This window comes from Anguilla anguilla, chromosome 6 (assembly GCF_013347855.1).
Source record: "Anguilla anguilla isolate fAngAng1 chromosome 6, fAngAng1.pri, whole genome shotgun sequence".
Taxonomy (NCBI): domain Eukaryota; kingdom Metazoa; phylum Chordata; class Actinopteri; order Anguilliformes; family Anguillidae; genus Anguilla; species Anguilla anguilla.
Genome location: NC_049206.1, coordinates 47,346,432 through 47,369,132, shown reverse-complemented (window position 1 = coordinate 47,369,132; position 22,701 = coordinate 47,346,432). Strand labels below are relative to the sequence as shown.

Here is a 22,701-nt window from a genome sequence, read left to right as displayed (position 1 = left end):
TTTTTGCAGGCAGTTTTCGTATTGATATTGTTATTGTGAAATATTATTTCTACTCCATCTTATCTCCTTATGTGTAACTCGGCAGGTTCAAGGCATAGATAGCCGGGCAGAGCTGATTGCAACGGGTTCAAGAATTATTTTCCTGCGCTCTTATCCTCAAAGTTGCTTGAATGTCTACATAATATTCTCCCAAGCCAAAGCCTTTTTGTAAAAATGAAATCAGTTCCATGACCTGATCACCACTGGCATGTCCTTTTGCAGGCGAGGCAATCCTGATACAGATACTTGAGAGAGAAGAATTGATTTCAAACCCCCTGCTGAATTTTCCGGCTTGGCCTAATAAATAACTGAACAATGTAACTTCTTGATTTGGCTCACCCTTTTAAAATGCTATGCATTATTATTATTATTATTATTAGTAGTAGTAGTAGTAGTAGTAGTAGTAGTAGTAGTAGTAGTAGTATTAGCCTAGCAGTACACAGTAAAATGCCCAGTTTAATTCATCTCTTAACAGTGTACATATGAGTCCAGTTGGGACCATATGTACTCTTTAAGAGTAGATTTAACACTACGTAATAGTAGATTGGTGGATATATTTTCTTTTATTCGTGTCACGTTGTTAGAATAAAGAAGTAATGTTTTGCACCACTGTTTTATTTATGAAACGTGTTTTTGGAAGTGATTTGTTGTCTTCGTTGCATTATTTTTGGCATTTACCATTTTGAACACCGTTTTTTCATTGTATGATACTGTGTTGACATTGTATTATATTATTATTAAATTCTGTCGTTAGTACTTACATGTAACGCTATTGTAATACGTAGCCTGTGTATTATTCCATTCGTTTTGTTGCAGGAGTGGATATTGTGCGAGATGTTGTTAAAAAAATTAATACATGAGTCCCCAATGGTGTTTTTCAATGCAGACACTCTATATCTGAAGAGCTGCATGCATCAGTAGGCTTACTCCATAATATTAGAAGTGTGCATAGTACAACGACATCAACCTCAATTTGGTGAGAAAAGATTAGATAGAAGGAAACAAACTGGTGCGCTTTCAAATGTCAATACCAAAGGCTTGTTGCCATGTAAATCAGCAGGTCGTACAACGACTAACAAATGTGTAGTCGTAACATCTCCACAAAGCTTCAAATAATGTTTTTTTTTTTTTTTTTACAAATAATTATGACGTAGTTTTATATTGTAAGCTTGTAAGAGGGCAAGTCATAACTTATTTTAGTGGGAAATCGGAACATTATCTTTAGTGATAGCTTCGGTAATATTCAGCAAATATCACCAGTACTAGGCTACTACTATCCACAACAACAACAACAACAACAACAATAGCCTAATAATAATAATAATAATAATAATAATAATAATAATAATAATAATAATAATAATAATAATAAAGTCAACTTAGGTTGTTTTGCATCATCTGTATTTTGAGGAAAAAAAGTAAACCCAGACGATCGTGTTCATAAACAATCCAAATAACACTTTAATATACATTATGTTCTTGTCAACTACAAGAATATCACAATAACAAGCCATAAATAAGGAATACACAAACGATAAGTTACTCGTCTGAAAAACTTCAGTTTCCAAAATTGCATCTTATGTAATTACCATAGAATCTTCATTTTTATTTTACAACACTAACCCATTTTCGGTCCATATTAAAACTCGATAATGAAAACAACAAACAGATATTATCACATTTTAACACCCCTTTACAAAAATGTTTAACAACCTTGACAACTATAGGATCAGTGGGAAACATCAAAAATACTTTGTAGTGCGCACAAATTATCAATTTACAAATGTACAAATTTCCGGTAAAGTCCATCTGTCGTAGAATATTCAAGAAGAGTTCATTATCGGTCTGGAATACACACCTTGGTAGTAGGACGTGTCAGCGGATATTGGTGAGGATTCTAAGCCCGTTTTGCTCGCCATTGAACTCATGGATAGCGCACCTGTCATTGCAGAACCATACCCAGAGTAATGCATCACCTGCTCGTATGTCTTTAGGTCCATTTTATGGTGCTGTTGCTCCGAAGACATGAGATTGTTAATAGAGAAAGGATGGTTAAAGGAAAAGTGGTGGTCCGGCTTCAGGTGAGCTTCGTGCACGAGGACCGAGTGATGCTGTGACATCAGGTGGTGCGCCTGGGAGGCGGGTGAGGCCGCGTGTTCGGGGCTCAGGTCTTGCCTGGACTTCGCATCAGACGCAGACCTTTTGGGGTCCTTAGAGGATGAATTAGAATGCGGTGAATCGTGTCCGTTGCAGCTTTCAGAACTACTGTTAGATCCGCCCTCTGATGCCTTCCTGTTGGACTCTTTACAGTGCATTTTATCGCATTTAAATCGCTTTTGCCTCCTGAGATAGCAGCCGTTTTCAAACATGTTCCCGGAGTCGGGGTGAAGAGTCCAGAATGAGCCTTTGCCCGGTTTGTCCGGGGACCTGGGCACTTTAAGGAAGCAGTCATTGAAAGACAAGGAGTGGCGGATAGAGTTCTGCCAGCGCTGCTGGTTCTGACGGTAAAACGGGAAAAGGTCCATGATCCACTGGTAGATCTCACTCAGCGTGAGCATCTTGTTGGACGACTGTTGAATGGCCATGGTGATGAGGGAAATGTACGAATAAGGGGGCTTGGCGTGCGTGTAGCTTCTCCGGTATGTTTTCGGGTCCCGTGATCTAATGTTAGATTGTCCATACATGGGGCTCATGGCGTTCATGTTGGTGTAGCTCAAGGCGTTCATAGACGGAGGTTGTGCGGCCATGGGGCTGATACTCGGGCTGAGCGCCGCGCTCATGCTCGCCATCCCTGCGCCCATGCCATTCATGGCCCCAGCACCCGGTGACATGCCCGTTACGGACGGGCTCATTCCTGTGTTCACGTAGGACATGTTCATAGAGCTGGCGGTCATGTTGCCAGAACTCATTCCTGACATACTCATGTACGTGTTCATGGAGTTCATCCCCAGCCCCGGGTTCATATTTCCAACAGAGGTGTAACACTGAAAGTACAGACAGCGAGAATCAGTCATTCAGACGTTTCTCCATCTAGTAATTCCATTACTATACAGAGTGATAGTTTGATATGTTTAAAATGGCATAAAACCATGCAAAGATATCACTAGGCTATATCGTTGTCTTTTCACAAATCCGAAAAATTGATTCATTTCAAACTTTCAAATTGTTCAAATGTGTATCAAAACCGATTGCCAATGGCATGTCTCAAACATGTTTAATGTTTAATGTTCGAAATAAAAACGTGGTGTAATTCAGTGTCGTGAATCCTTAAAATAGGCCACATGCAACGAACCAACTTACATAGGGTAACTATAGTGCAGCCAATGGTGAAAAGGCGTAAAGCGGCAGAAATCTTTGTATTCTCTATTCGATTGTTACGTGTAAAATGCACGTTTTACGCAAAACCACAAATCCATGCAACATTGAAAGATACATGAATGAAAAGCAAAGCGAATGTAAATAAATAAACTGACTGTCGGCCACCTAAGCGCATAAATGTCAAAATGAGACGCAGCTGCACATTTGGGAATTAAGTAATAAGTATACAGAGGTAGTAACAGCTGAAGAAAAAAGTTTCTCCTTGCCTACATGCCTACCCCAACTTTGTTAGGATAGTGCCGTAGAGATCGGGGAGGATTTGGAAGGCGCCTCAAGTCAATATTTGATCACAAAGTTAATATTATCTCAGGGCTAATATTGAGCTGTATAGACGGAAAATATATATATAAGCACTACCAACCTCTGGCTCTGCGTAATAGGTGCTCCAGTCTGAATGTTCGTGTCCCTCCATTTTAACTGCACCCAGCATCGTGAAAGCCGCCGAACAATTTATCCCCAAACCTTCTCTGTGGACGACTGTCAAGAGAAGAATTCCCTTAAAAAGGAAGAGAGTATAGAGATTCCACTTCTTTGGTCTGCTATCAAGTGAAGGACTGGCGCATGTGTATCTTTCAGTCCGCGCTGCCACCAGACGCTATAAAGCCTCTGACGATGGCAGGAGTTGAAATGACGTTAGCTTCTGCCCGTTAATGCAGTGTTATAGCTCTCTGCGCCAAGTGAGCCTCCAATCCCTACTGCTTCGAAGCCCTATTTGAATAATCTGCTCACACCTAGCCGCGAGCCTCCTTGGTTTGGCTCTCTATTGTACACCTGCTGTATTTAAAAAGAACAATTCCATTTGAAAAGATTTGGTTACAATCCATTCGTTTTGTTTTGTCCCAGAAAAAAGAATGCATTAAAACTTTTGTTCCAAAAGGGCTTTTTATCTCGCGTTTCTTCCGCTTTTCTATGGCGTTTTTAATGTTTTAGAATACAGACAGTCGTTTGCGTTCAAAAATTATTGTAATTGCATCCACATATTCTTCACTTTCAAAAACATTTGGCATTCTAAAGTTTAATAAAAAGCAGGAATATATAAAACACTCCAAGAGAAATTGTAGCCTACCTGAGTATGGTCGGTTATGCACTCATAGGTCTGTATTTTCCTTACAACAAATCAATATGTCTACTACTCTGTGCAGACTTGAAAACACAATTGTATGAATACATAGCATGCGTGGGTTGTTTGGGTTTATGTAGGCTATGCTTATTGACACACATGTGGGGATGACATCGAAAAATCCATAGAGGCTATATTTAAATGATTAAATACAGACATTTTATATAGCATTTTTTATTTCACATCTTCGTAAAAAGCTCGAACAAAAAAAACATGTTTCACCTCGTCTTGCTCGTCATAATTCTGAGTGCATATCAGGCGAATATATTTTTTACATATATTGTAAAATACACGTTTTGCTACAAAATATAATCTTTGATCATGTCTGAATATGCCTCGCGGTTCATTGTCAATGTATTTAGTTTCACTATGTTGTCCATGTCGTGCTGTTATTGTAGTTCAGCCCAGCTAATCAGGTGGTCATATAAAACAGAGAAACGTAAAAGGACATTGTAACTGCAATTAAAACGAAAAAATCGAAATAGGGCAGGCCTACGCGCCTAGTAACAGATGGAACAAACAAAAACCTTTCAAAAACCTGGAAATTGTTTATTTTTGAGGATGTACAATAATTGTCTTGTCATGTTAATTTTCCCCCATCCGCTGTCTTGTTATTAATTTAGCTTTTTTAAATAATAGTAAAATATGAGTTCTTAAAATGAGAAATTGTGTTACCTGGCAACCGTTTTTTTTTTATCGTGGACGGAATGCGTTCTGTTTGCTATGTAGGTTATTACATTTTTTATTTGATTGTGAGAGATTTTACAGACCCCATCGGCAAATTCAGGAAAACTGGCCATGATAAAACGGAAAGACTCCAGTCTAGAGAAAAATAAATAAACCGCTTTTAGTATATCTGCCTGTGAAATGCACATTTTGCAAGGTGTGGTTAAATGAAAACTACTCAATAAAACGTGTCTAAGCCTCATGATTAGACTGGTCTGTGAGCGCACCTAATAGTGGCGAAACTATTTGTAAACGATAATGAAAATGGCATTGACTTTTCGTTTGATGTTGAATCGAAGATGACAACGATGACAATACAACAGCGATAAAAATAAACAATATATTATTATTATTATTATTATTATTATTATTATTATTATTATTATTATTTCAGTTACTACAGGCAATAATGCAGTTTTAAAATAACAAAATATTCTACGGCTTTATACTTGAATGCGCCCTCTTTTGGTGGCAGTAAAATGTCACTTCCATCCGAAAAAAACTTTCACTGAGTATGTCGGCAAAATATTGATTTACCCATGTTTGTAGAATATATATTTGAACAAATAAGACTTATTCATCGGGAAATAACGTAAATATTGGAAGTACATGGAGCAGATCAACGAGTTCTTCACTGACAAAGCTGTATTTTAAAAATCTTGTTAGCCATTTGATTGCTTTAGGGAGATCATGCAGTGTATTAAATAGAGAACATAAGGGCTCATGTCAGACCAAACCTGTAGTTGTTGTTTTGTTCCACGTGTCTTTCCTCCACCGTGTCGGTTTAAAGATCCCCAGATTTCTTCGTGTAGCTTATGTTCTGGACATTTTGTCCTCTCCGTGGGCCCATCAAGGTTGAACTCAGGAGCGTTGACCTGATCTCATATCACCACTGCAGTAGTCTGAATCAAGATGTACCCGGAGGGTGGTCTTGACATAAGCTCAAAAATAAAATACAAAAGGACGCAATGGTTTTAACGCAACATGATTTTGAATTCATTTTCATTGAATCCCTGAAAGCAAATACTTTACCATGAAAAATATTGTTTTTAAAAATATATTCAATTCAACGTTCATATTTGGATAAAGCTGATAAATATCATTATACATAGAATGTAAAGTGCATTTACATTGAAATGTCAATGGGCAGGTGTCCACTAAATTCCTGAAACTGAGTGTTATCTAATCAGAAGAATCCCCTAAATTCCCAGATTTGTACTTTTTCCAACAAGATTTTTATTTTAAAAGTTTTGTAATTGATACACATATGTACACATGCGAGTTATATGCACTTATATTTGCTATTTGTAATTTGAAGTTCAAATCCAATATGTTCTTCTGACATAGCTGCTGTGGCTGGCTGTTAGCGAATGAGCAAAAAACGGAATCTAGACATCAAGAAGGGTAAAAATCTAGGTTGAGAGACATAAATAGTCCAGCTCAACCCCCAATATACCTCAGGTTTTACCTGCATATGGCTTGGCTATGTTCTAGTTGACTAGAACACTTTCACTTTTTAACCAAATGTAGCAGGGTTTTCACCTGAATGCCTAGATGGTGTTTCACTGCCTTTTCTCCACAAAAATGTTTCCTGGGTAGTTTTATTGTATCATTTAAAAGTATCACAGTGTCTGCAATGTCATTGTAATTTCACTGGCTTACAGTCCTTTCATGACAGCTTGTGGGTTAGAGATAAAGAAATGAAAACAAATAGATAAGGTGCAATAGATTTATTCTCCGAATGAGAACACCAGAAGCACATAACATTCCCTCAAGACACCCAGCAAGTGTCAGCAGAAACATGTCACTCTGAGCTTCACTTTCACTGCAGGATTTCTCCAGTGTCTAAAACAATTCACAGATCAGCTCAAGTATGCATTCGCTGCCTTTCTCAACGATCATCACTCCAGAAAAAATCCCGGGGGCAATAGGTTAAGCTGGTAATTCATCAAATCAAAATTAATAGTGAGAGGTCCTTTCTTCGGAAAGCTATGGAATTATGTTTGCTGGAAAGTGCCTGTAGAGACAGTAAACATTCCAGAGCGGGGCTGGGGTTTGAGCGGGCCATTGTCTCCCGCAGCTGTGATAACGGCGCCCGGCTCCAGGTTTGCGGCCTGCCACAGTGTGTTTACCTGGAGATGAATCTGAAAGGGCAGTGTTACTGGGAACGCACACAGCAGGGGCCGGACAGAATGAAACGGAGGGGCCAGGCGCCGCGGAGCGGAGGTGGAGCACAGTTATTACTTCGGAAGAAACTGTGCCTGGGCACAAACAGGACTTTAAATGGGCTAAGGATTTCCACAAACAGGCCCTGCCTTTTGAAATGGGGGAGAATTTGGGATGTTGGGGATGAAATGCTAAACGTTTTTGCGTACTCTGTTGCCAAGGTCTTCCGATTCCATGACATTGCTCTTCTAATGCAAAACAACTGTACCCCATGTAACAATAGATTAGAATAATCAAATAAGACGCACAAAAAAATGGCACGATTGGACCACAGAGGGAGCTGACAGGAGCTTTAAAAGGAAATGAGAAGCAAATTTACTCAGAAACTGAAAAGAAATGTAATGAGAGGGTTTTGGAATCTGGTCCTTTTTATTCAATGTGGGAAAAGGCTTCTAGGTCATAGAATAGTTGGAAAATATGGTCAAGAGAAATAAAAAAAGTGACTGGAATTCAATAAAGAGACTGCTGCTCTCAAAAGAGGCAACCAAGAAACATGGGCTCGTGTTGAGATTTTACGCACTATTCCTAAAACCAATATCAATCTTCCTAGAAGATCCATTCAGGAAATCACTACTTGTTTATAACATAGTGCGACATGATTTCCCAGCAACATTTAATGACTAGCATGGTTCACAGGCTGAATAGGTTTATGACAAAAAGTTGATTTTAAGAAGGTTAATGCAGGACATAGAGGTGATTACCCTACATACTATGATTGGCCGATGCCTACTATTGCTATATAGTTTATTAAATAGCCTCTTACTAAATGACCATGCATAAAAAGATATAAGACACAGACTATCATCATTCATACACTCGGCCCCACACAAGGTAACTAATGAGTAAAAATAATTCTGATTAATCTATCATTCCAAGGTTTGCTCTTCTTACGTTGCATGATGCTGGCAGTACTCCACGGCACTTTCAAATGCATCAAAAACTGAAGGTGAGAGACTTCAGGACAAGACAATGTGTGGACACATGGGGTGTGGATGAGCCATAAACTTAGTGTTGACAGGCATATGCAGAAACCTCCTTCCAATGCATATATTGGGAAAATGTTGATCCAGGTGTGAGAAGTTTCCCATAAATCAGGGAAAATATCCTGTTATATTCCATATGAATAGAATTTAAGACAGCATACCAGAGTGCATACAGATATCAATCCCCTTTTTTCTAAGTCTCTCTCTCTCTCTCTCTCTCTCTCACTCTCTCTATCTCTCTTTCTCTCTCGTTCACTGACAGAATAGAATTCCTCAGCTAGTACATTTGCATTCCCTGCTAAGAACTAGGAAGAAAGAGGAAAAGAAAATGCGACGAAGTAAACCTATATATAGCGAAGACGTATGTGTGTTTGGTTGCCATTTCCTTCCTGCGTGCATTCATATGCAAAAGGTCAATTTGTAGTGTTTGCCGAGAAGCGGCATGGGGTCCCGTAGCAAATCAATGAGTCTGACAGAGGCTACAAGTTCCTCTGGATTGCATACGAAGCTCCCTGCTGACACAACAACATCGGTATCCAATTTGAGGGGTCGCTCTGCGGCTTCTCAAGAGGTGAAATGAATGAGGCCTTTATAGGCACTGACAGCTAACAGACTATTGGCAAATGATACCAATGGTCAGGACCACTCAACAGATTAGCACCTCATCAGCCTCCTGCAGCTTCGGACAAACATGGCCTCCTCGCACATAAAAGGCAACACTACTGTTCTGTGATAAACAGCTGCCTGGCAAGGGAGGGGGGTCTTCCAAAACTTCCTGGCATCCTCTCTTCTTTTTTGCACCGGGGCAGCTGTGCTAGGCTTCCTTGGGCCGGTCAGACCCCAACGTGTGTGTTTCAGGTGAGCAAATATTGCCACTTGCATTGGAGTTCAATGGCCACTTCTTTCAGACATTGCACTTCCCCCTGGCTTACAGGATGTGTGTGTGGCCTCCATACTAAGCCAAACAGGCCAATGCCATCTCACAAGGCTCACAGCTGAGGATGAGCAATGGAAGAGTTGGATTCACTTTTAATTTTGATTCTTGAAAGGGAGTCCATGTTCACCTCATGCCAAGGAGAAATCCCTTGCAGATATTGAAAATAGGCAATCATGTTTTGCACGGATAAGAGAGTCAGTCACCTGTTAACACCAGGGCTGGTTCTAGGCATAGCCGACAAAGGTGGTCGTCTAGGGTGCCATTCATCCCGGGCGCACCAAAACAAAGGAGAAAAAATCCATGTGTTGCTTCAATGACAGTCAGTTGCTTGAAAGTTGGCAGCATGAGAGTTGGCTATTCACCTCTCCCTCCCGGTCCAAAATCTTGCCTAGGACAGCTGAAAGGCTAGAGCCGTTCCTATTTAACGCCTATGTTGCTTTGATAGTGTTACACCAACTTAGACGTATTCAAATAAGTGGATTCCCTCATGTCCTCACTGGACTTACCTATTTACCCTCACTAAATAAGCACACATCAAGTTTTCACTAAGTCAAGTCACTTCCTGCCATTAAGGTGATATTAAGGATCAAACAGTAAACAGGTTAGGGACTTGAAAGTTGATTTTGTCAGTGAGTTAACAGTCGCGTGCATGTCCCCAATACACAGAGGCAGCACCAACAGCTTTGTCCATTGTGATAAAGTAACGCCAAGGCATGAATGTGACAGACATATAGGGTAAAAGCATACATGATGTGTGATTGTGTTCAAGATTAATGTTGTATTCTCTATTGCCTCATTACTATTTTTGCTGTCAATGTTTGAAAAGCTAAATGCCTGCTATATGAAAAAAAACATTCAGCCGGCATATACTATGCATACATGGATCACATCATGCAATCTGCTGAGACAGCGCAAGATACCCTGTAAGTCTATGTGTTTCATTGCGCCAGTAAAAAAAGAAGATACATTTTTTTTGTAATTTAAATAGGCAGAATGTGAGCTGTAAGTAGTTGAAGTCATCCCCCCAAAAAAGCAAACTGATAATTAATTACAATGTGAAGGTTTGGCTATGAGTGGCTCAGGACTCCGGCCTATAAACTACAAATAGCAACAGCCTGCCTTGGGTAGTCCTGTGGGTGGTCTCACGTCATCAGCTCAGCGAAATGGAGCCAGGCTGCAGAACAAACAAGATCACTCCTGATCCTATTCCCCCCACCCCCCACCCCCCAAGTCCAGATAAATGTTGCCTGCCTCGGGCGTTTCTGGAATGGCTTGTTTGCTTGGACTCATACCTGAGACAGCCTTGCATTGAGACGACAGAGCAGAGCAGAACTGAGACACAGAAAATTATCCATCCCTTAATGTAACGTAAGAATGGCTGGCAGCTAATACGCTAGTTGAGCTATCGGCAAACACCGGCTGTCACATTGAATTTGCGTCCAGATTGATTTTCACAGCTTGCAGAAAAGGAATTAGGTCTTGTTTATATGATCATAACAATTTATAAGTGCAATAAACTGAGTTATAAATGTGATAGCTTATAGTATCAAGGACAATATTTGATCCTTGGCACAACAAGGCATGAAATTTAGGCCAATTGATGCTGAAGATAATTTAGTTTAATCAAACAGCCTCACCTGAAAAACTTGTTTTCATTTTACAAGACTTTAAAGCAATATTTTGTAATGATTATAGAACATGGTTGTTACTATTCAAAGTTATAATTCACAGAATTACTATATTTCCAATTACTACTTGAATTGCAATGTGAAACCTCAATGGCCTACTTTGAAAAAGTGTTCTGAAAAATCTAGATATGTTTACAAAGCTCATAAATGAACATAATGTGTTCATACATCTTGATTTATGGACATAGCATGATTATGAGAAAAGCGTCCTGCTTGCTAGATATTGTTTTGTTTAGAGCGACACCTGCTGTTTCCGTCTTTTAAAATCTGCAAGGTTAATAAAATGAGAATCTCACTTATATAGGCTATCGCAGAACAAAAACAGTCAAGAAAGTAAAAAATAATAATAATGTTTTAGGATTCTTTTTATTCGGAAGTTCGTTTTACTACTTTATCTTGTGATTTACACGCTGCGATGTCTATTTTATTATTTTTTCATTTTTGCCCCGTTTTACAACCCTGTCGCATTTCAATGCCTTGTTTGAACCTCCCGAGTAGCCGTAATACGGAAGTCACTTGTAACAAGGGCAACGAGAACGGTAAGACACATGTTCAGGAAAACAAATTTTAAAATGTTATGAGTGCATTTTTAGAGTCTTACACGTTCAGGGCGTATCACACCTAAACTTCGTAATCTCGATCAGGCCTTTTAGCTATCTGAGAATTCTTAGGAATAAATTTACGTGGGTTGAAAACCAAGCTCGAGTCTGGGGACCTGTATGTTGACTTTTGTTTCTATCCTAATTGCAAGCTCTGAATAGTAATGAGCTGTCAGTTGCTCTTATACACTTAAAGTCTAAAGAATCTACTGAAGAATATTTAACCTCTTGACATGATGTTGTGTCATAAACATCTATGTATGCCATGATAAATAAAAATTCCACATACTCGTGGAAAAGGTAGAACCCCCTTTTGCCTCCAGAACAGCCTGAATTATTCCCGGCATGGATTCGACAAGGTGCTGAAAACATTCCTTCGGTCTATGTTGACTTGATAGCATCATGCAGTTCCCGCAGATTTTTCGGCCATACAATCATGCTGCAAACCTCCCATTCCACCTCATTCTAAAGGTGCCATCGAGATCTGGGGACTGTGCAGGCCATTGCAGTAATTTGAATTATTTTAATGTGAAAAAAAGACCTAATGTTTTAAGTGAACATGAATTTTAGACTTAGTGTAGTGTTACGTTACGGGTTAGTTTCTGTATTGTTTGTCACAAAGCCCCTCGTTTACATGCTAGGAAAGGGAAATCATACAATATGCTTTTCAGTATTAATTAGTGACAATTAAATACACGGAACATCAAAATACACTTAAGTATATGACAGATACAGACCTGGGTCAAATACTTTTCTGTGCTCTATTGATCTTGACTGGTGTAATTGAGCCTGCCACTATGACCAGAAGGCAGGGTTTGCACTTTTTGAGAGTATTTCATTGGTTCCAATACACCAGACAAGATCAGTAAAGCATAGAAAAGTATTTGAATCCAAAACAAGATTATGTTCAACAACAGATATGTTCACCCCAGTTTTTTCTCCCTCCGCACAGATGGCTCCCAAGACCATGGAACCGTTTGCTCGGAAAGCCTTCAAAGCGATAGTCGTTTTAGAAGTTGCCGGCGTGTTTGGTGCTTACTTCCTTTTTCAAAAGATGAACACGAGCAGAGGTAAGTATTTGTGCGTTTAACACCTGTCAGGTGTTGCTGCAGCCCATCTAATCATTGACACGTTTTTCCATTTTCCCTTTCCCTAGATTTCAGGAGTACCATGAGTAGAAACCTTCCATCTGTTCTAGAAGGTGAGAAGTAGGCTAAATGAACTTTGGATTTCTGAACCCTTCTGTTTTCACCTGCATAGTTTAAAGGTTGAATATCAGCAGTCACTGAGTTAATGGGAGTACTAAACCCTTAAAAGGATGCCTGGTAATTTAGCCAGTTTATACACAGGGTACTCAAAGTAGACTGCTTAACTTGGCAAACCCTTAAATATGTGTGCGTGTGTGCTGGTTGAATATCCCCATGAGCTTAAAAAAATTCAACAAGCTGTTCTAAGGTTTTTTTTAATACAACTTTAAATATAAAACATTGACAGCAACACAATCATTCCTTAAAGATTACCTTTGCCATGACCAACGCCATCAGATATTTTTTACTGGGGCACGCTTAATTTCAGCCACAGAAATATGTGGGTAATATTTATTTTTCAGCAAAAATAGCCAACTGGCTCGGGCCTTTCACACGGATGGTCTGGGGTGATCGAGCGTTGCATCCGTCCAGGGTTTGTCGAACCACAAACAATATCCATGTGCTTCTCGTGATGAAATGTTTTTTTTGTGTAGTCTCAGTCTCTCATCTTTCGACACCCGCCCCTCCTTTCAGTCTATTACAAGTCCAACGAGTGGGCGGGAGTCTACGGAATTCGGGAGGGCGACCAGGAGGCGTGGTCTGCCAAGAAGTCCTAGGGGTGAGCTTGGCGGAGGCGAGAGGAACCCGGAGAGCGGGTCACAACGGCCCCTCTGCGGCAGGACGTGCAAATGTTATTTCTTGGTATTCTTTTTGCTGCCCTTGAACTTGCCGAACTGCGTCCGTTTGTTAAACGCGGCCTTCTTCCTCCGCAGGGTCTTCACGTCTCTTCCTCGGATCCAGTCGTCCCTGCGCGCCTCCCATTTCAGCTGTTTGATGCCTAAAGAGGAGCGACAGGGAGGGGGTGTGTGAGCTCGAAGCATATGGGGTTACAAATATAGCTCTGGACTTCTCCGCTACGCTTTAATTATAACCGTCAAAACAAAGTGAGAGCTTCATGAGTGTCTGAAATGAAAAACAACTGCAACTGTTGGATTTGTGCAGAATACGGATTCTTTTTATCACAGGGAAGAGCCATTATGGTGTTTCACATCTGGATGTACAATAGCCCTCCTTTGAAATGACCGACTGGATCGCAGTGGAAGGAACATGTTGATTTTGGCTAGCATCTAGCCAGGAGAATAAAGTCAAATTCTATTTGCCATGTTGTCTGTACTTTTATTCCAGTACTAAGCAAGAATGCCATCTGTTTATTTCTCATACAATGCTAGACACAACACGCAATCTGCAAGAAGTGCTCCACACAGATGGACAACAATCTTAAGTTATATCTACTTGTACTTGCAGGGGAGGCTGTTCCCTTCTTTTACATTTTGTTCCATCTTTTGACCAGTCCATGCCTTTGTTTGCATTTTATTCAATTGATTCTTCCTTTGAATTCTCACAATACACTTGGAATACAAAACGCGCATACTCCCTGTGCCAGAACTCACCTGCTTTGTCTCGGTTTGCCATGGCGTTGATGCCAACGTTGTCAAACTTGGATCCTACATGTTCATCCAGCAGATACCCAAACTGCAAAAGAAAAAGCATTATTTACCAGCGTGACAAAGGCTTATCACAGATACAAAAGCACTTTCATAAATCTATTAGCATACAAATGGCAAAAAGCATTTAATGGTTTGCTTTCACAATACTGAAGTGTTTGTGTACGCACATACAGGGAGGAAAAAAAGACTAGTTCAACAGGGCAAACTATGACACACACTGATACAGTGACTGTAAATGCTTTCCATTTAAGCAACATAATACCACATCACATTTACACTTGGAATTTTATTCTTCCCAATCCATGAGATTCTGACACACCACCTAGTAGAAGTATTTTACTTGTTTATTATTATCCAATCACATTAATTCAGGACTTATTTCAGCAAAAATTAGTGGTCCAAATGCATATCTATCACGTTTTATCAACGCTAGAGTATATTGCTGTTTTAGGCTCTGTTAGAGGCAATGCTAGAGATCAATCACCACATAAGTCTCCGATTTCCATAATTTTATTATAGTAATCAAATTCACACTCGTTTGACATGGTTAGCATCCACCCAGTGTCCTTTAACGACAGGCTATTTAATTTAGCCGTTAGCCGTCTATAAAGTTAACATTTTACATTGGTAGCTACAATATCAGTTTGTTGTGAAAGCGTTTAGCTGAAACAGGATATGTGATTCTAGTCTTGCCCAAGAACCACCTGAAGATGGCATCGAAGACTGGAGGAACTGGGGTTGTGCAAAATGGTAAGAAAAACATACTTTAATACCCATTTTAGACCACTTGTTTAATCAGACCTTCTCACAAGACTGACATAGCTGAAGTGCTATCAACTATGTTATTCAAAATTCCTGTTTTTGTCCCATGTTAGTTAAGTTATTCCATTACAACTGAAGAGTTCCCCTCTCAGTTGATTCTAAATAATTATTTTCTGGTTTGTTTAACTGATGTGGTCTTCTTCAGTATTAATTACAATAAGACAGCAGTGGAACATATTTAGCTAGGTGGGTATTATTGTGTTTTCTTCAAAATGTTGATTCCTAGACATTCGAATTGCATGCAATAGTGTGCTACAGGTACCGTATTTGCTATGTTAGATACTGGCTTATAATGCAGTGATTAGGCTACCGATTGATTAAAAAAATTAAGTGTTTTTAAAAGCTGGTGTGTCGTTGTTGCATCGTAAATTTAACTGTAAGCCAATTTTTAATCTTTTATAATAAAATGCAGAAAGTGCCTATTTCTGTGTTTTTCCCTTAACATTGGGGGAGGTGCTGCATAATTTAGGGGAGGCATACCGCATTCATCAATAGAGCTAGATTGCGATTAAGTTCTTCCTTTTGTAGTTCCCTATTGCTCCTGTGCTATTATAACATGCTGGTGAGCACAGAGTTAAATTTCCCATCTTACACATGATTATTCAAGCTTCTACAATAATATAATAACAATATTCCCATATGCATTACATTACCTCCTCAGCAGAAGCAAACATGCCACCATCTTCCTTCATGGTTTTCGTCTTCTTCCGTCCTTGTTTTGATCCTACATCAAAAAGTTTAACATTATTACTTAAAGCCTCCCATAATGTCTATATTTATTTAGTATACTGGGGGGAGACAGCAGAACTGAGTTAAAAAAGGGAAGAAGATATGAGAGTCCAAGCTAAAATGCATAGCTTACCCATAGAGGCAACAAAGTCCAAGTCCCCAGACTTCTTCCTCTTGCCTTTTTTGGAAATTGAACTTGTTTCCATGACTTCCTCCATCTCCTCACCTGAATCTATAAGGACAAACATGTGTGACTCATCGCATTGTGTAACCCAACTGAATTAATCAGTATACACATACACATAACCTACTGAAACACCATTATTCAAAGACACCAATTTCGAGAGGCTCAGTGGTCACTTCCCACTGAACTGATCTGCAGCCTCAAGTAAATCAATGCGATTGCAGTACCTGCCACTTCTTCCTCCTCATCCTCTCCTCCTACGTCCATGAAGGCCCCTCCCTCCTCCTCCAGCACGTCCCCGAAGTCCTCCTGATCCATGCTGCCCAGAGACACCTCCTCATCGTCCAGGTCATCTTCATCCAGGTCGTCAGAGTCATCAGAGAGGTCATCACCCTTCCTGTCCTTTTGGGACTTGCCCTTAACGTTGCTATGGAACCACACATGACAGCAATATCCACTATTAACCATTAATGTGATGTAGCACAATTACAACCCATTTTTTTGATGACTCCAGTCATTCAGGGCCCTGAGAATTATCCTAACTCCTCCCACGGAGCCTCGGCCATCACGACCTCAATACTGTTGCATTTCCTTAATTATCAGAGAAATACATATCACCATGAAAAGGGCAGGTTTGAACCTAAGCGTACCCAGCAAAGTCCAGACTGTCATCCTTAAGGTCCGTGAAGTAACTGTCCCCTTCAAATGAATCTGGAGAATAAAGACATCGGAAGGGTAAATCATTACAGCGCGTTCAGAGGTAACAGAAGTTAGAGCAAATACAAGCAGACCATGGAAACTAGAGGTGCTATAGTCTGCTCTGTCCATAAATTTGTACAAGTTGTCAATAGCATAACAGGTCTAAAAGCTTTTGTTACCGAGGGATTATTGACAGTTTAGACACCGCCCAGGTCTTCCAACAGAGGCAGACCACTTTTCCCCATGCCAAAGCACAAGACAGTCGGCATGCTCACCGAGCGCCTTCTCGAACTCGTCGTCGTCGACGTCCTCTACGCTCTCGTTGTCCCCGTCGCCCCGCGGCCGACGGAGCTGCTTCTCCGACTCCCGTTTTTTGAAGAACCTGGCGACACCCACGCAGCGATGAGACAGAGGTACTTCAGCTGATTTCGCACAAGCTTTCAAGAGGCCACGCTTATCTCATATACAGAATATCAATATACATCTACAACGCAAGCAAGTACCTAAGGTGAGCCTGAAAGCCGATTGACTCACCGATAGAAGAACACCTCATCCACAGGAATCTGGCTTTCCTCCTTGGCCAGGAACGCCTCACAGTTGACTAAAAGACAAGGGAAGGGGCGGTTGCCTTTTCTTGCATGGGCATAACGCTCAACATTTCAGCCAAAGAGAGGTGCAAGGTACTCGGGCGTGTACGAGCGTGTTCTGAAACCATCTGGCACTCACCTGGCAAAGCTCGGACGTTGTTCATGGACAGCTTCAGTTTGGGCTGCATAACAGAGCTGTCTGTATTTTCTGTGAAAAGTACAAATCATGAAATCCACGTAGAAATGAATGTAAAATCAACAAGTTGACAAAAATAAGACCGCAATGCATACTTCAAGTAAATGCACACTGTTCGAGTAAATGGACAGTGAAAATAGAGTGGTCACAAAGCAGTCCACCTCAGTATGTAAACACTGTATTATTAATAAATATGCATATTGCCCAGGTCTTACCTCTAGATTTCTTCTGTTTGGGATTCCTGAAGACGAATCGATCAAGGAACCTGATCAGAGTGAAGTCCTGGAGAGGGTCCCCTGTGTACGTGATGAACTCACCCTGAGGGAAAATCAACAAACGCTTACTTAAATAACAGCAGTGGAAGCAGTGTTTTGAGTTCGTTCAACCCTTGAATAACATTTAGCTTTGAAATTTACACCGACTTATGTTACAAGCTTGAGCCGTCAACCAATTTCAAAGTTTCCAACAATACATGATATCTGAATGAACACTCACCTGTAAAATGGTCTTGGCAAATAGGGCTACCGACGGATGGAAATGAGCCGAAAGCTGATTGGAAGACGGAGAGGTCAGGGTTAGAACTGATTGAAGACTACACTGTTTTACACCTCACCACTTCAAAGACATGCCAAGCCCTTACCTTCTTCAGCTCCCACAGAATGGCATGGTCCGCCCCACAAAACAAGGGGTTTCTGTGCCAGGGGTCATAGGCCTCCATTTTTTTCCCACCTGACAGAAACAGATGACGTTAGAGGGCGGACCCCGATGTATATGAACATACGATTTTGGATGTGGGATAAGAAACCATAGAAGTTTTGAAGAAGCTTCAAGAATTGTAGTACACCTGAGGCAAATGTCTTTTCCGTAGACAGAGCTGAATGGCGGCCTCAAAGAACACAACAGACCAAAAAGTTTGCAAAAGTGCTAGCTCAAAGATTTCCCTTCAAAGAGAAAGCTTTTCATCTTAAATTCAATTAAATTCTATTTAATTTTATTTGTGAAGTGACTTTTACGGAGACAAAAGATGATTCACAGAAATCTTGTGCTTAGTGCTTACTTTTATCAAATAAAAATCATATCTACAGGAATTACAATGAACGAGTCGACAGATTTGTCTACTTCAAAGAGAAATAATTTTCATGCTCAACTGAGGATGAATGAATGGGTTCGCAAAAAGTTATATAATACATGAATCAGAGGACATTACATTATGTTACATTTATTTAGCAAAGCAACTCGCAGTCTAAAAGAACAAAGTGCATCCATCTGATCTATGTGAGCAATAAGGTCAGAGACCTCATCAATAACATTCCCAGACCAACAAATAATTATACATCGCTAAATCACTAATGCAAGCTAATTATGCTAACCAAGAACAAATACATATCCTGAATACACATGAATATTAGTCTGAGTTCATGAATATAAAATGAGATAGATTAAAAAAATTAAACCATAAAAATATCATTAATAGCAATAAATCATCTCACCGTCCATGTTTTGGTGATGCACCCAGGACACGGCCTGACTCGGCGCTTTCGGTTCCTGCTCCTTCCCTTCCTCCACCTTATCGGCATCCGTAAACCGCTCTTCTTCGTCATCATCCTCGTCAAGGTCTTTGAACTTCTCCTCCTCGCTATCCTGAAAAAGAGAAATGGCATTTAGTTAAAACGTGGGGCTCCCTAGCCTATAGTTCAGCTCACTGTACCTAGTTAGGATAATATGATTATGTTAGTGTATCTGGCAGGATTGTTTTTGTCTGATTAGGTGTGATTAGATGTGATTCCAGTGCTAGTTTGTACTTGGTAGGATTCTTGCTTGCTGAACAAGCTTACTCTACAGGGTTGGAGTCCTGATCGATGTGGTCACTTCTGGCACTACGATCCTTACTTCACTCTAGTGTTTCTTTTGCACCTCTACATCATGAACCTATGCACTTGTTGTACGTCGCTCTGGATAAGAGCGTCTGCTAAATGCCTATAATGTAATGTAATGTAATGAATAAACCAGTATTGACCTCCAGCAATGACGGGACTCACCTGGTTCTCCTGCAGCAGGAGCCTGAGGCCCGGCTTGGCCTTCATCACCTCTGACACCAGGAAGAGGGCCCCGCAGGCGAAGGTGGGGTTCTGCTCGCAGCAGACCTGCAGCAGCCTCTTCACGAAGGCCTTGACGCGGCGCAGGACGATGTCCACCTTCAGAGACTTGTACAGCAGGTTGAGGAACATGCCCTGCTTCGAGCACATGTGGAGCCCAGGGTCCATAAGCTTCCTGTAGGGAACAATTACAGACAGAGGCATAAAGTATTAAGTTCCGTCAAAATCGTACAAAATAAACACAAGTCACAAATGCAATGGCGTATCGTGGAACAACAGTAACTTACTCCCTGAATAATTAAATTATTTGAAGAGGTAGCGAGCTCATTCAAATGCTTGGAAGAAATAAATACACCAAGAGCTGTGTTCATCAATGTATGTCTATAGTCAATATTATAATATGATACAGTTTAAATACTAAAACAAGACTAATTGTACCATCATAACATAATATATGCAACAAGCTACTTTATGGGTAACAGTCTTTCCAAAGTCACACAGAAGCCTGGTTAGACCCACTCACCTGTACAGCGCGACATAGTACCGGTCAGAGATGGTCTGTTGAGAGTCCATTACCTGGAAGAGCAGCATAAGTGCTTGAACAGCAGTGTTAAATTTGACTATGTGCACCACTTTAAACAGCGTGTCCAGCTGCTCCTTGATCTTGTCGTCCCCCGTCCGGGCGTAGGGGTAGGCCCTGTTCACACCCGACAGCAGCGCGCTCAGCATCTTGGACTCCACGTCCTTGTTCTTGATGCAGGCGCGGAAGAAGGAGAAGTAGATGGTGATGAGCTTGCCGGCCAGGTCGGCCTCCTCGTGGCTCAGCAGGACCTGGTTGAGGAAGCAGACGGCGTAGTACTGCGCCTTGGCGTGGACGTTGGGCCTGAACATCAGGCGCTCCACCTCGCCGCACACCACCACCTTCATGTTGGGGTGCGAGTGCAGCAGGGTCTCCAGCAGGTAGGAGGCCTTGGAGGCCATCTTGTACTCGGGGTCGCCCAGCTTGTTCACCACCTGGGCGAGCAGGGCCCTCTCCTGCTCGGGCCGGCTGCAGAGCAGCTCGTGGGCGGTGGTCAGGGCGCGGGCTTTGGTGGCGGGCACCGTGTCGTGGGCCAGGGCGTCCAGCGCCACCACGAACTCGGCCACCTGGTGCTTGAGGAGGTGCTCGTAGTACCAGAGGATGAGCCGCCGGTCGCGGGCGTCGCGGTTCCCGCTGGCCAGCTCCTCCAGCCTGTCGAAGGGCCGCTGGGAGAAGGTCCTCAGCTTGCGGTGCTCCGGGAGCAGGTCGGACAGCAGGAGCTCCCGCAGGGTGTCCAGGGCCATCAGGCTCTGCCGGCGGCCGCCCTTCTTCTTGACCAGCGAGACCAGGTTCTCCACGAACTGCAGGCTGTGGACCGGAGCGTCCTGGATCAGCAGTGTCATGGCCGCCATCCTGTCGGCCAGCGTCCCCGTGGAGACCACCGTCTTCATCCACCCCGAGTTGGCGCCCTTCTGAGCGTTCTTCTTGTTTTTGAAGAGGTCGGCATCGGCCTCCAGCAGCTTCTGGGCCAGGGCCTTGTACTGGGCAACCAGAGCCTCTTCCTGAGGGGCGAAGTCTTTCTCGTTGGTGTACTCCTGCTCAAACCACTTCCCACCTGGTTTTATGAGCAGCAGCTGCCTTTTGTGGAACTCAAATAGGTCAGCATTCTGCTTTTCCTTCTTCCCCCGAACAGTAGCACTGACCTGCTCTTTGGCTTTTTTTGTCTTCTTCTTCCCCTCAGCACCTTGCTGCTCTTTATCTTTCTGGGGCCCTTTTACTTTCTCTGGTTTCCCCTTTTTTTCTTCTGTTAATTTATTTTTTGTATGAGTATTCGTAGAGTCCTCCAGCTCAGCAGAATCATCGGCTATGATTTGGAATTGCTCAGAGTATGCGCGGATGCCGAGCTTGGTGATGAAGTCCTGCAGCTCCCCCTTTTTCAGATCATCAATGATATCTTTCTTTCCACCGTCAACAAGCTCTTGGGAATCGTTTATAGAGGCCAGCATAACATAATCTGCCTAATGGAGGAAATAAACAAAGCATGCACGTCAGTGGTCCGTGAACCTGGCAAGAACGAGTTGAAAAAATCTGACCAGTTAACCATTAACTAACTAAATAACTAACTGACGTTAATTAGCATGTTGGCCTGTCTCATATAATTCTATATGGTGCTATAATCTTGGCTGTGTGATGTGCGTGTCGTAGTTAACTAAACTTCAGATATTTACAGTTCCATCGATTTTGTATTTGTTGTTTTGTATTTGTAAGGTAAAGAAAATACCAAAGAAACGTGAAATAACAGTAGCCCACTACTCATGGCAAAAAAGACACAATACCAACCAAGTGCGAAACAATAGTAGCTCACTAGCTATGACCTGTAGGTAAAGGTAACAAATAACCTAAAACGCGTCAATTTGTCAGGAAAGTTTAGTTAGCATTCAGCAGAACAACCATCTGAACACATGTGAATACACCTCGCTAGCAATTCAGGCTATACAAAGCTAAACGCATTATCGTATTATATTATACTTATATTAGACTATATACAAACAAGTGAATTGCTATTAAGTAGCTATGGTAACTGCGATGTCCGAAAAGAACCTGACATGTTGTTCGTTAACGCTGTATTTTTTTCAACGACACGTGCATATCCAACGGGTCTGCTAACGTAGCTCAGAACTAGACTTACTTTGGTGCCTCCCAAACGCAGCACTTCGTCCAAATTAAATTCATCGACTTTTTTTCCAGATACTCCCTTCGATGTTGATTGTTCCTCGTCTTCTTCATTTTCATGCTCTTCTTCGTCGTTGTCATAACTCTGCTCCATTTCCATTCCCATTTTCCCTTGCTTGCGTAAAACGGCCATGCTTGGTAACAACATGAACGAGCGGAAGCGAACTAAGATCCTGGAAGTAAAT

At 41.5% G+C, this 22,701-nt stretch overlaps 3 protein-coding genes across 5 annotated transcripts; 1 reads left to right on the top strand and 2 right to left on the bottom strand.

Moving 5' to 3' along the window:
- Nucleotides 1-1,476: 1,476 nt before the first annotated feature.
- LOC118229308 (hepatocyte nuclear factor 3-beta-like) lies at nucleotides 1,477-6,148 on the bottom strand. Of its 2 annotated transcripts, none has more exons than XM_035421165.1 (3): nucleotides 6,001-6,148; nucleotides 3,779-3,894; nucleotides 1,477-3,023 (listed from the first exon to the last, which is right to left on the bottom strand). In XM_035421165.1, the coding sequence occupies exons 2-3, from the start codon at nucleotides 3,845-3,847 to the stop codon at nucleotides 1,863-1,865; spliced, it is 1,230 nt and encodes a 409-aa protein (XP_035277056.1). In that variant the 5' UTR covers nucleotides 3,848-3,894; nucleotides 6,001-6,148; the 3' UTR covers nucleotides 1,477-1,862. The 2 variants fall into 2 exon arrangements, with proteins under 2 accessions (XP_035277056.1, XP_035277057.1); XM_035421166.1 differs by lacking the exon at nucleotides 6,001-6,148 and adding an exon at nucleotides 4,484-5,979.
- A 5,397-nt stretch (nucleotides 6,149-11,545) lies between these two features.
- Nucleotides 11,546-14,103, top strand: LOC118230369 (protein CEBPZOS-like). 2 transcript variants are annotated; one of them, XM_035423335.1, is made up of 5 exons: nucleotides 11,546-11,636; nucleotides 12,649-12,766; nucleotides 12,853-12,897; nucleotides 13,478-13,562; nucleotides 13,717-14,103. In XM_035423335.1, exons 2-4 carry the CDS (start codon nucleotides 12,649-12,651, stop codon nucleotides 13,558-13,560), a joined length of 246 nt encoding a protein of 81 aa, XP_035279226.1. In that variant the 5' UTR covers nucleotides 11,546-11,636; the 3' UTR covers nucleotides 13,561-13,562; nucleotides 13,717-14,103. The 2 variants fall into 2 exon arrangements, with proteins under 2 accessions (XP_035279226.1, XP_035279225.1); XM_035423334.1 differs by having other exon boundaries at nucleotides 13,478-14,103.
- cebpz (CCAAT enhancer binding protein zeta) lies at nucleotides 13,143-22,701 on the bottom strand. The gene is made up of 16 exons (XM_035423333.1): nucleotides 22,473-22,701; nucleotides 20,288-21,801; nucleotides 19,708-19,939; nucleotides 19,159-19,309; nucleotides 18,309-18,397; nucleotides 18,164-18,217; nucleotides 17,884-17,986; nucleotides 17,612-17,680; nucleotides 17,420-17,486; nucleotides 17,161-17,267; nucleotides 16,837-16,897; nucleotides 16,414-16,613; nucleotides 16,136-16,234; nucleotides 15,927-15,997; nucleotides 14,395-14,476; nucleotides 13,143-13,781 (listed from the first exon to the last, which is right to left on the bottom strand). Exons 1-16 carry the CDS (start codon nucleotides 22,662-22,664, stop codon nucleotides 13,636-13,638), a joined length of 3,237 nt encoding a protein of 1,078 aa, XP_035279224.1. The 5' UTR covers nucleotides 22,665-22,701; the 3' UTR covers nucleotides 13,143-13,635.